This window comes from Coturnix japonica, chromosome 18 (assembly GCF_001577835.2).
Source record: "Coturnix japonica isolate 7356 chromosome 18, Coturnix japonica 2.1, whole genome shotgun sequence".
In the NCBI taxonomy this organism is placed as follows: domain Eukaryota; kingdom Metazoa; phylum Chordata; class Aves; order Galliformes; family Phasianidae; genus Coturnix; species Coturnix japonica.
In genome coordinates this window covers 9111010-9123418 of record NC_029533.1, presented here as the reverse complement: position 1 = coordinate 9123418, position 12409 = coordinate 9111010, and the positions used below count along the sequence as shown (strand labels likewise).

Here is a 12409-nt window from a genome sequence, read left to right as displayed (position 1 = left end):
CAGCCCCGGCCCCGCGGTTTCCATTGGGACCCTCCGGACCCCGCGGGCCGCCCCCGTCCCCCCCCGTCCCCTCGTATCCCCCGCCACGATCGCACGCGCCGCGAGCAGGAACACGTGCACGCGCACACACGCGCGCGCTCCGACGCCCCTCGTGCCCGCGCCGCCGGCCCCGCCCCCCCCGGTCGCGCGTGCGCGCCTCGTCCCGCCCCGTGGCGGCGGAGCGGCCGTGACGTGACGATGGTGGCGAGCGGCCGGGTGCGGAAGCTGGGCCGGCGGTACCGGCTGGCCGTGGCCACGGCCCTCGCCATCCTCCTGCTGCAGGGACTCGTGCTCTGGAGCTCCGCCGGCCTCGACGAGGAGGGACCGGCCGAGGTGCGGCCCGGGGGGGGGGGACGGCGAACGGGCGGGGCCGGGCCCGGGGCGGAGGGTGGGTCGGACCGAACCGAACCGAGCGGGGCCGCGGCTGCCGGCGGGGTCGGGGGGATCCGCTCGGGGCGAGGCGGAACGGGGGTGACTGCGGGCTGCGGCATCGGGACCCAGCGGGGCTGCGGGATGCGGGGAGGGGAGACAGAGCAGAGCAGACAGAGCAGAGCAGGGCAGGGCAGGGCTGGAGCTGGAGCTGGAGCTGGAGCTGGAGCTGAGCGGGGTCCGGCGCTCCCCGGGTTGCGGTGCGAGGGGCGGGCGCTGCCTGCGGCCCCGGGCTGAGCTTGGGCCGAAACACAGCGCTGAGGCCGCGGGTTTTGGCTCCGGTACGTGCGGGGAAGATGAGGCGGGGGCTGCGGGCCCGGCACGTCGGGTCAGCGCTGACACGGAGCTGTACGGGCCGGGCCGAGCATGGCGATGCGTTTGTTCGTTGGAGCCGCTGATGCTGCGCACAGGCCTGGCCTGATACGGGGAGTGAGCGGCAGAGACTGCTCCAACCCCGAGCACACGGGGAAGGGAAGGGAAGGGAAGGGAAGGGAAGCAGCTCCTCAGCTCCGCTCCGTGGCTGCCCCCCTGGCTGCTGGAGGTGCCCCCGCAGCCGCAGGAGTTTTTGTGGACTAGAAACTTCTCCCCGAGGGCAGAAAGGAGCGGAGCAGCCCGTTATCCAGTTACAGGGGAGCAGGAGGAAGGTCTGCAGGACGGTCACACACCCAGCAGGTCGATGCCAGCCCCAGGGCTGGGTTAGTGCAGCAGTGAGTCAAAACCAGGAGCTGCACGTGGCAAGGAGAGGGGACACGAATTACCTTTGGTTTGAAGATGCTGGAGTGTGGAGGTGTGGCTGACAGCCCTGTGCTCTTACTCTGACCTTGGCTGGAGCATTTCACTAATCCCAGCTTCCCTTTCCCTCTCTGCACTGCCCTGCACTGCTCCGCTGTTATCACTTGGACAGGCAGCTCATGGTGCCGCTGCCATCAGCTCTGCCTGCTTTCACTCCTGCCCTGTGTAGTTTGTTTGTCCTGCTTTCCTCCTGCCTCTCCTGCACTGAGCTGGGCACGGACAGTTTTGGCCATGGGCCCCCTCGTCTGTACAGGGAACAACTCACCATCAGCAGGATTACAGCTGTTATGAATGGAATGGAGAAGCCTCTCTGGAGAATGCAAGAAGCATCCGGAACTTCACCAACAGCTCAAACCCATCAGCAAGTGGAGAAAAGCCCAGTTGACTGTTACGTTTAGAAAGACAACAAAGCTCTTTGCTCTGTGCTCTCCTGCAGCTTCTGGTTTTAGCCAGACCTGGAGGAGCCGCTGTTCCCTGGGGTATTTCTGGTAGAGATGAAGGCAGGAGAACTCCCTGGAGAACCTGACCTTGTGCGCTTGGATGGATCTGGGAGACTCTGGGATCTAATTTGTTGACTAAATGGCTCCTTCCCACTAATGGACACTGCTCTAGCCTGGCTCATCCCCACCACAAGCCAGCCGTGACTCGCAGGAGTGAGCACGAGGGAGCTGCAAGTTGCCATGCTCTGTGCAGCATTGGGGTGAGCCTTGAGTGTCCCAGCAGCACTGCTGGCTCCTGAGCAGCGTTCTGGCAGCTCCGTGGTGCCGCTGGCTCATTGCACTGTGCAGGTTTGAGCACAAGAACCATCGTGTCTCTGTGGGTGGAGGTGAGGAGCCGTCACTGGGGAGAAGTGTTGCAGCCCCATCACGTCTCCGTGCTCTCACCTCCCTCCTGTCCACCCTCTCTGGTGCTGGAGTGTTGCTGTCATCCATGTGCTGCAGCCTCCAGAGCAGCTTCCTACAAAACATCTCCCAGCTTTGCTGAGATTTCTCAGGTTTTGTGTTTTTTTTTTCCCCCAGTCAGTTTGTTTTTAGGAGCTGTGATTGAGTCCATTTGAATCATGAGTTGAGGACCTGCTGCCGGCTGAACTGACAGCAGCTGAGCGTCACGTCCCCTGGTGACTTTGGAACATTTGGGCATTTGTTTTTCCTGATGAGAGCTGGTATTTGACAGGGACCGGGGTCATGGCTCCACGTGGACCCCAATGGGGGCAGTTGGGATGCAGGAGGAGGAAGCGACCACCGGCAGGTGGTTGGAGTCATCCATGTTTGGGATGGACATGCAGCTGCTGGCTCTCCCAGGAGCTCTGCCAAAGAGTCCTGTGCGTGAGCTCTAAATACGGCAGAGCGACGTGGCTGGAGCTCTTCTCTGCCTGGCTGGGTGGAGGGATCGTTCTGCTGTGGTGCAGTAATTAGAAGCCATTCAGTTTGTTAGCTGGCAGCTGTAGAAAGGCTGGTGATGTTTCTGAGGAATTCCCTGCTGTGAATAGCAGCCAAATTCCTTCCAGGGGACACGTGGGGTTCTGTGCGTGGGCATCCATCCTGCTGGGCTGTGCCGGCAGGGCCAGAGGGTCTTCTGGGGCTGGGCTGAGTCTGTGGAAGGGACTCTTTGCTCATCAGTCAATTCCTGGCTCCCTGTTCCTGCAACGTGAAAGCAGGTCCATAACTCTCCAAACAGATGGGTCTGTGCAGTGCTGATGAGCTGCTCAGCTCCTGGCTGGGGCTGGCTGTACACCTGGCTGCGGTGACACCTGGTTGGTGCTGTGCTGGTGGCCGTGCCAGCCAAAGCCCTTCTCTGCCCTGGGCAGCCTTGCCCATATCACTGGTGCTCAGCTCTGCAGTCTGGAGCCCAAGCTCACTTCTCCCAGAGGGTTTGAATGGGACCATTGTGGCCAGAGTAACCCATGGGATTCATGCATCTGACAGCATCTCTTATGGGCAGCTCCGTTCCTTGGCCCTGCAGCTGCCTCCCTCATTGCTACCGTCCAAACTTCTCTGTCCAGGAGCAACTCTTCGCTCTCCCCAAGGCTAACTCATTTCTGCTAATCAGCCAGCCTGGCAGAGGTAATGAAGTGCAATTAACTGTTCCCTCTGCACACACTTGGCTCCGTGGGAAGGTTTGTTAAAGGGATTTCTAGAGAAGCTGGCGGTCACTGCATCCGCTCCAGCCGAGTGCTGGAAGCCAGGACGTGGGGAAGGGAGCACAGCAGGTTCTTCCCTTACACTTTCAGTCCCAATGAGTACAGCCGCCTCTTGTCTGGGACTCCATCCCTTGGATAAACTGGGCTTCAGAGCCAGCTCGAGCTCACAGTGTGATTGTGACAGTGAGGAGCTGGTCTGTTTGCTACCTGCAAAGTCACCGCCACCAGCTAGGGGAACCTGTGCTTGTCCTTGCTGCTCTCTGCCCAGGAAGAACCCTGGAGTGTGGCAGGCAGGCAGAGGGCACCTTGCAGCAATGTCCTGGTTGTGTATCTTGGGTGCTGCACACCAGTGTCTCTCTTGCTGGCACATAGAGGCTTGGGGGCTGTCCCTGTGAGGGGGTGAAGCACCATGCATAGAGGTGCCGTGGCGCTGGAGTTGGGGGTTTTGAGTGGAACAGTGGAGGCCTGAGTTAATACTGTGTCCTTTTCTGCATCCACCTGGAACAGGAGCGGCAGAAGAAAGCCAGGCTGCCCGAAAACGGCGATGGCTCCAAGGACTCAGACAGCTCTGCTGGGCGCCGGGGCAGCGCGAGCCGGAAGCACGGCCGATGGCGGGGACGGCTGGACAGCCCTGGGGCTCTGGTGTCAAAGGTGGTGAGAGCTGTGACAGCCAGACACAGAGCGGGACGGCGGCTGCCGGCTGCACCGGACTCCTCCAGCCGGAGGAACCTGACGGAGCCGCGCGGGGATGCCCAGCTGGCCGTCTTCCAGCAGGGTGACACGGGCAGCGTGGAGGGGGCTCCGCAGCCCACTGAGAACAGCTTCACCCCCAAGTGTGAGATCACAGGCAAAGATGCCCTTTCGGCGCTGGCCAGAGCCAGCAGCAAGCAGTGCCAACAGGAAATTGCCAACGTGGTGTGTCTGCACCGGGCCGGCAGCCTCATGCCTCTGTCTGTGCCTCGCCACTGCCCGCTCTCCGGTAAGTCCTGCTCGTGTGCGGGCACCTGGACTGTCCTGGTGAGATGTGTGGGCCGCCTTCTTTGTGCAGCCAGACTGTCCCACCTGGCCCAAAGCTGCCTCAATCTGTCACTGATTCCCAGATTTCTGCTGCCTCTGAAATCCAATCAAAGCTGTGCCAGCCTCCTTAAGCTGGGCTGTTCATCCCACAGCCCGAGTGCCCTGCTGTGTGTTGTAGGGCAGTGGCTGTGCTGTCCGGAGCTGAAGCTGGCAGGTGGCTGACAACCCTCCCTTCCTCATGCAGGGAAGGTCAGCCCTGTGATCCAGTGGGATGAGGGCCGGCTGCAGCAGGTGCCCCCCAGCAATCCTGTGCGCATCGCCTACATGTTGGTGGTGCACGGCAGGGCCATTCGCCAGCTGAAGCGGCTCATCAAGGCTGTGTACCACCAGCAGCACTTCTTCTACATCCACGTCGACAAGGTGCGTGAAGGGGGGGAGGGAAGAAAGGAGAGGATGTACTGCCTGGCTGCCCTTTCCAGAGTCTCCCATCCAACCCCTGAGAGGAGCAGCATGAAGTTTAGCCATGGTGTGGGCTGGGGCACCACGGACTGCAGGGTCTGACTCTTGATACTGCTCAGGAAGGCAGATAGGGAAGTGGGGAGGGTAGAAGGGCGCAGACAGAGCAGGGCTGGTGGTGGGGAGGGCAGGGCCCTGGGGGGAGGATTGCTCGCTGACCACGAGCTTTGTCCCCTGCAGCGCTCCAACTACCTCCATCGAGAGGCAGTGGAGCTGGCCCAGCACTACCCCAACATCCGCGTGACACCCTGGCGCATGGTGACCATCTGGGGAGGTGCCAGCCTGCTGAAGATGTACCTGCGTAGCATGAAGGACCTGCTGGAGCTGACCGAGTGGCCCTGGGACTTCTTCATCAACTTGAGTGCCACTGATTACCCCACGAGGTGGGAACCTTGCTGGGTCAGGGAGGATGATGGAGGGGTTCAGGCTGCATGGTTTCCCAGCAGCCTTGGGAGTAACATTGCTGGGAGGAGCAAAGAGCTCAAGGAAGAAGAGGTTAGAGATTGCATCCACATGCTGGTGCTGTTGCTTCAGGGCAAGGCTGGTCCCATCTCTGTAGAGGAGCACAGCCAGTACCTCAGAGGCCGTATTTTCCTGTTGCCTGGGTGTTGCAGGAGAACGTGCACATGAACACATGTGAAGACATGGGTGTGCACCATCCCTGCACACCTCAGCAGGTGCCAGACAGAGGGGCTGTGTCTGCCCAGCAGCGGGATAAGGGACTGAGTCAGCACTTACCAGGCAGCCTGAGGCTCCTTGTGCCTGATGGCTGCTGCAGCCTGAGCTGCTTTGTCCCACTAACACTTTCTAATTTACCCATCAGGACCAATGAGGAACTAGTGATGTTCCTGTCCAAATACCGAGACAAGAACTTCCTGAAGTCTCACGGCCGGGACAATGCCAGGTAATCCCAGTTAAAGACCAAGGGGAGGAACAGGAAAGTGGGGAGATGTGAGGGGAAAAAAATAAAACTGCTGGGCAGGGGCTGGTTCTGGCTGTATCTGCCAGAGCTGAGCGGCCAGCTTTATTGGGAGTGTTCAAAATGGGCCGTCCGCTAAAAGAGACCCGCTCTGTGTCCTGGCAAAGCAGGTGACGTCCCTAACGCCTCGTGCTTGTCCCTGTGCCCAGGTTCATTAGAAAACAGGGTCTGGACCGCCTCTTCCTGGAGTGTGACACACACATGTGGAGGTTGGGTGAGCGCCACATCCCCGAGGGCATCGTGGTGGACGGCGGCTCCGACTGGTTCTCGCTGACGCGCAGCTTCGTGCAGTACGTGGTCTATGCCGACGACCAGCTGGTGTCCCAGCTGCGCCAGTTCTACACCTACACGCTGCTGCCGGCCGAGGTGGGTGCTGCTGGGCTGCAGGAGGGGAGCTCAGAGCTGCCTGCGCTGTGAGATCTTCTCTCAGCCTTGTTCCTTCACCACAAGAAACAAACCAAAACGTGGTGCTGCCTTTGGTGGGACCTTCTTTCCATTGTTCTGAACAGTGCCCCGCTCCATCCTTGCCCCGGGTACTGGGAAGGGCATTGCAGGTTCTGCTCTTGCAGCTTTGTGACTGCTGGTAGGAAAGGGGGGAGAGGAGCAGATTTGCCAGGGGGCTGTGTTTGTATCCAGCCCTGTGCACTGGGTCCAGAACTTCTGGGCTGGATAAGGAGTGATGTGCAGGAGTGAGCTGATCTGCTATGGGCTGCCCTGTGCTGGGAACTGGAGCCATCCAGGCCTTCCTGTTCTTCTGTGAGTGAGGGGTAGGGGGCTCCATTAACCACCCTCCATCCCCGCTGTGTCTGCTGTCCCTTTGCTGTACAGTCCTTCTTCCACACGGTGCTGGAGAACAGCCACGCCTGCGAGACGCTGGTCGATAACAACCTCCGAGTGACCAACTGGAACCGGAAGCTGGGCTGTAAGTGCCAATATAAACACATAGTCGACTGGTGCGGGTGCTCCCCAAATGACTTCAAACCCCAGGACTTCCTCCGGCTACAGGTGAAAAAGATCCTCCTTTCTCCTCCTGCTCTTTCCCTTCCTCCCTGTCTCTGTTCCCGGCTCTCCTCTGAGCTCCCCTGCAGTGCCCCCTGGGTGCAGAGCCAACTGCTCTGCACAAACCTCACCCCGGCCCGGGAGGAACAGGAGCAGGGTTGGCTCTCCAGCCCTGGTGGGGCTCAGCACAGCTGTGTCTCAGTGCTCTGCTGGCACAGTTATGCTGACTGTCCTGCCCAGCAGCCAGGTGTCTGCTCACAATGCTGCTCCTTTTCCCAGGCTTCCTTTCCCATTTCCCTGCTCTTTGTGGACCTGTTACTCAGGGCAAATATCTGTTCTTTAAAACCTGTGAAAAAAGTGCTGTCTTCTTTGGCAGGATAAAATGCTTTGTGACATCCTCCTGTGCTCTCAGCGAACTGAGATGCAAATTGAACTGCAGAGGTTTGGGAGATCCCTGTTCCTCAGCAGGATTTTCTAGCAAGGGGCTGCAGCGCTGCATGGTGCACTGCACTGATCCTGCAAGCTGTGCCACCTGGCTGGAGCTCTGCAGGGGCTTTGGTGGGTGGGAGCCCTTCTGAGCAGAGATTGCAAATTGCAAAGAGTGAATGATGCATGGATGCTGCTGAGCACATAGAGGGGAAGGCAGCGGGAGAGACTGGAACCCGTCTGCATTACCAGTAACCGTACTCCTTGCTCCCACTGATCCTGCCACAGAGGATCCCACACACAGTCTGTGCTTTGCTGCTCCTTATCCTGTGCAATCAGATGGGGCAGAATGGATCCTCGCATGCTTCCTCTCGCTCTGCCTCTCACCCAGACGCCCTGCCAAGGTGGGAGGGCGGAGGGGAAGCCACCATTGCTGTTAGAAATGACTGTGTTGTTCCAGCAACTCTCCAGACCCACCTTCTTTGCCCGCAAGTTTGAGTCAACAGTCAATCAGGAGGTGCTGGAGATCCTGGACACCCACCTGTATGGCAGCTACCCGCCCAACACGCCTGCATTGAAGGCCTACTGGGAGAACGTCTACGACCGCGTCGATGGGCTCAGTGGCCTCAGCGACGTCACCCTCACCTTCTACACGGGCTTCTCCAGGCTGGGGCTCCGCAAAGCCATGTCTGTGGTGGCACCAAAGGAGGAGAAGCTCTGCAGGTGGGGCATTGACCGTGGCTCGGTCCAGGCTCTGAGGGGTGGCCGCACGTTGTGCTGGGAGGATGCTGATGCTCAGTTGTGCAACCTCTGTCTTTCTCCAGATTTGAGCCCCGAGGTTTCCCATCCAGTGTTCACTTGTATTTCTATGACGACCGTTTCCAGGGCTACCTGGTGATGCAGGAAGTGCAGAACTCAGCAACTGGCCGGGCAGAGTCCCTGGAGGTGTGGATGATGCCCCAAGGAGCTCTGAAGCTGGCAGGTCATGAAGGACAGGCAAACCGGTTACAGAACCTTGAGGTATGGGAAAAGTTTCCCTCAAAATGCTGCTTTCCTCTTGATCTTTTCTCTACTGTGCTGCCCTTCTTTCTCGCCAAGCCTGCACACTGAGCAAGGCAGAGGGACATGAAGCCATTGTCATGGCTGAGAATGGACTTCTGTCCAGGAATTTGGCTTCAAGCAGGACAGTGGAGAAAAGGCTTTGAAGGGATCTTTCAGGGGGTAGTTGAGGCAGCTGGTGCCAACACCTCTGGCTACAGAGGACATCACATGCAGCTGGATTGGCACCAATGTGGTGCAGGCAGAGACAGGAGGGCAGTGCAGGGTGGGTGTGCATTGCTTTGGGATCCAAAGGTCATTCCCTCCCCAGTTTGGGATGGTGAAGCATAAATCCTGAGCTGGTAGCATGTTTGCCCAATGTCCCCTCCACACCTCTTGTCCCTGCAGGTGGGCACAGAGTGGGACCCCAAGGAAAGGCTCTTCCGCAATTTTGGAGGCTTGATGGGGCCTTTTGATGAGCCCGTGGCCATGCAGAAGTGGTCGCGAGGCCCCAACCTGACAGCCACAGTGGTGTGGATCGACCCCACGTATGTTATTGCCGCCTCCTATGACATCACAGTGGATGCTGAGACAGAATTCACCCAGTACAAACCACCCCTGAACCGGCCTCTGCGCCCCGGCATCTGGACCATCCGCCTGCTCCAGTTCTGGGAACCCCTGGGGGAGAACCAGTTCTTGGTGGTGCCCCAGACCTTCAACCGCAGGCAGCCTCTCAGGAAAGGTGAGGACGCTCTGGGATCAGGGCTGAGGTCTTTCTGTGGGCAGGCTGCTGTGCTTCCCCCTGGTGTTTAGCCTCCAGCCTGCAGCCCGTGCCACTGCAGGAGTCATCCTCCTCTGTGTATCCGTGTGTGTCAAATGAGGCCAGTGCACTGATATTGGTCTGCCACATCCATTCTCCAGTTGCTTCCCTGTTCCTTGGACTGGGGTGTGGGGGCTGCAAGGGGCCAGGATGCTGAGGGTGCTGGGAGGAGGAGCAAAGTGCTGGGATCTGCAGTGTAACATCTCTTTCTCCTTGTCCTTCACAGACGATAGCAGCTGGCTGCATGGAGGCCCCCCCCGTAACGAATACATGGAGCAGAGCTTCCAGGGCCTGGGGGGGATCCTGAACCTGCCCCATCCTGAGGAGGCAGAGGCGGCAGCAGCACAGAAAGCACAGCTGACGGGACGGGCACTGGACGAGTGGGCAGACAGCGCCATCAGCACCTTCTGGTCCGTGGCTGATGTCTGTGTTGGCAGCGGCGACTCCTGCTCCTCCCTGGAGATCTGCAGCAAAACCTCCTGGAGCTCATTGTCCCCAGACCCCAAATCAGAACTGGGGCCCATCAAACCCGATGGGCGGCTGAGGTAGCAGGAGCAGCCGGGGGGCGGCGTTGGGAGTGAGGGGCATCCTGCATCACTGCCCTGGGAGGGGCTCCAGACTGCATCACCCCGTGTGATTCACACCGTAGTTACCTGAGGAAGAGAAGGGAGAAGTGCCGGGCTGAGGGGATCGGATCCTCCCGTGGGTTTCTTTTGGAGGAGGGGAAGGTGGTCTTACCCATCTCCCCCAGGAATGGGCACTTGTTGGCCAGGAGGAGCGTGCTGGGATGCCCATCACTGTGGAGTGCAGATAGCTGGGAGCTGCATGGTTCTCAATCCAGGCCTTGGTGTCCTGGGCAGGGCTGATGGAGGAGGGTGGAAGGCTGACAGGGTGGGCTCTGCACCAACTCAGCGCCCTGCCCAGGCTGGATCTGCAGGATCAGCCTCGTGCTGCGGGCTGCTCCCCTGGGAGGCTGGCGAGGAACTGCAGGGCAGGGTGTGCAGGGACGGACAGGAGCAGGGCAGGGCGAAGCCTGCCTCGTGCATGGAGCTGCTGCTGGCCCAGGGCTTGCATCTCACGCCCTCGACCCCAGCCCTTTAGTTTGTATTTTTATAAATATATATAGAAATATATATGATGCAAAGTGCAATAGAGACGAGACCCCGCATAGCCCGGGATGTCCTCGTGTCTCCACATCCCCTGAGACTGTCCCAGCCTTGTTCTCGTGGCCGTCCTGGTGCTGCAGGTCGGGGTGCCGGGTTGTTTACATTGTTTTTATTATTGTTTTGTTTACCGTTTCCTGCTGGGGCTGAAGAGGAGCCGCGTCGTGCCGCCCTCACGGCAGCTGCCGGACGGTGCCAAACACTTGGAGCTGCCGCTGTGCGATGCCCGGAGGCGCTTTGAGCCCGAGGAGCCGCCGTGGGATGTTGCGGCCTCTTGTCTCCGCTCCACCCGCAGCTCCGGGCCGGGACGCGCCTCCTGCCAAAATACGGCTGCCCCGTGCCGCTGTGCTGTGCCACGGCCCGTCGGCTCCGCCTGCTCCGTTCTCCTGGCTCAGCAGAAGCTCTCGGGATCTGCTGCGCTTCCCTGGCTGCAAAGCAAAGAAATGGGCGAGATCCGGCCGGCTCCATTCGCTCCGCGCTGCTTCTGCTTCCCCCGCCCGATGGAGCGGCGCCTCCCGTCGTTGTGCGCAGCTCGTACCGCTCCTTGCGGGGACGGCCGGGTTCGGTTTGACACCCCGAGGAGCCGCCCCGAGCGTGGAACTGCGGCTGAGTTCGTTTGTGAGCAGCCCGAGGACGTTTCGTGTGCGATGGGGGCTGTGGTGCTGCCGGGATCGGGATGTTCGCTCAGTGTCCTGGGCTGCTCTGCTCGTCCTCTGCCCCGCGGTGGGTGCGCGCCGGGCGGAGCGTCAACGTTGTACCGGGAGCGTGATGTAAAGTTACCTGAAATATGCAACATCGACACAAATACAGCTGGATCCGCACTGCGCTGTGTCGGCTCCGTGCGAGCGGAACCGCTGCGTCCCGCGGCAAAGCGCAGGGGGCGGTGGGTGATGCTCCCCTCCGTGTTCGGGATGCGCCGTTAATTACCCGCCCTCCTTCCCGGTGAGTTACCGGCTCTCCTTAACGCTGTATTACCGGCCCTCCTTCCCGCTGTATTACCGGCCCTCCTTAACGCTGTATTACCGGCCCTCCTTCCCGCTGTATTACCGGCCCTCCTTCCCGGTGCTCACGCGGCTCCGCCGATCGCTCCCCTCGTGCCCGTTCCCTCCCGGGCTCCGCCCGCGCGTCGCGTCGCCACGGCGACCTCCGGTCCCGCCTCCCCTGGTGCCGGGGGCGGTGCCGCTGCCGTCGCTGCGCTGGGCCCGGCCCGGCGGGCTGCGGAGCGGAGCGGTCGGGGTATGGCGGAGCTCGGCGAGGAGGACATGGACAGCAACGTCCTGGCCATCGTCATCGCTGCCAGTGAGTGGCGCGGCCGGGGCCGTTCTCCGCGGTCCCACGCGGCGCCGGGACGGAGCCGGGAGCGTTCGGTCCGTTCCCTGCAGCCGGTAACGGCTCCCGCTCCCCGCACGCCCGGACGCTCCGCGGGGCAGTGGCCGCGTCCCGAGATACGCGGTGGCGCGGGGCGGCGCTGAGCTGAGCTGAGCTGAGCTGAGCGGAGCTGGTCGTGAGTCGCGCTTTGGGGACGGAGCCGACGCGTGTCGTTACGGCGAGAAGCGCCGGGTGCACGCGGGGCTCTCGGTGCCTTCGGGTCGGGCAGCGGCCGAGTCCGGCTTCCCCCGCTGCTTTATTCCTACATTCCCCGCGGGGAAGGGGCCGCGCTCCGCCCGCCGCTCACCGCGTCTCCTCTCCCTCTGTTAGCGGTGTCCACGTCCGTGTTCCTCGTGGCGGTGCTCGTCCTGCTGCTGCTCCTGTACCGCCGGGACCCCACGTGCTGCCAGTTCCTCTGCTCGTGCCGCTTCTTCCAGAGCCCCGGGCAGTGTGTGAGTGCTCCGTGCCGGGCTCTGCCGGGGGTGGGGGGGTAACGCGTGGGGGGGTAACGCCGCGGCTCCCTCGGCGGCCCGGGACGCGCTTTCCTCCTTCCCTTCCCTTCCCTTCCCTTCCCTTCCCTTCCCTTCCCTCGTTCATCACGCTGCCGCGCAGGGCTCCGCGCTGCTCCGCTTTATGGGGAAGGGGCTCCGCGGGGACGGGGCCTGGAAGCGGCGTGTTCGGTC

General features: G+C 61.1%; 1 protein-coding gene and 1 long non-coding RNA gene across 2 annotated transcripts; one reads left to right on the top strand and one right to left on the bottom strand.

The window, feature by feature from the left end:
• The first annotated feature begins 191 nt into the window (after positions 1-191).
• XYLT2 (xylosyltransferase 2) lies at positions 192-11179 on the top strand. The gene is made up of 11 exons (XM_015880223.1): positions 192-372; positions 3908-4379; positions 4662-4837; positions 5114-5316; positions 5757-5837; positions 6062-6278; positions 6741-6917; positions 7798-8060; positions 8162-8357; positions 8784-9117; positions 9422-11179. Exons 1-11 carry the CDS (start codon positions 238-240, stop codon positions 9742-9744), a joined length of 2577 nt encoding a protein of 858 aa, XP_015735709.1. The 5' UTR covers positions 192-237; the 3' UTR covers positions 9745-11179.
• Positions 5911-8162, bottom strand: LOC116654201. Its single transcript, XR_004309185.1, has 2 exons — positions 7983-8162; positions 5911-6832 (listed from the first exon to the last, which is right to left on the bottom strand). It is a non-coding gene; the product is annotated as an uncharacterized LOC116654201 (long non-coding RNA).
• Positions 11180-12409: the final 1230 nt, after the last annotated feature.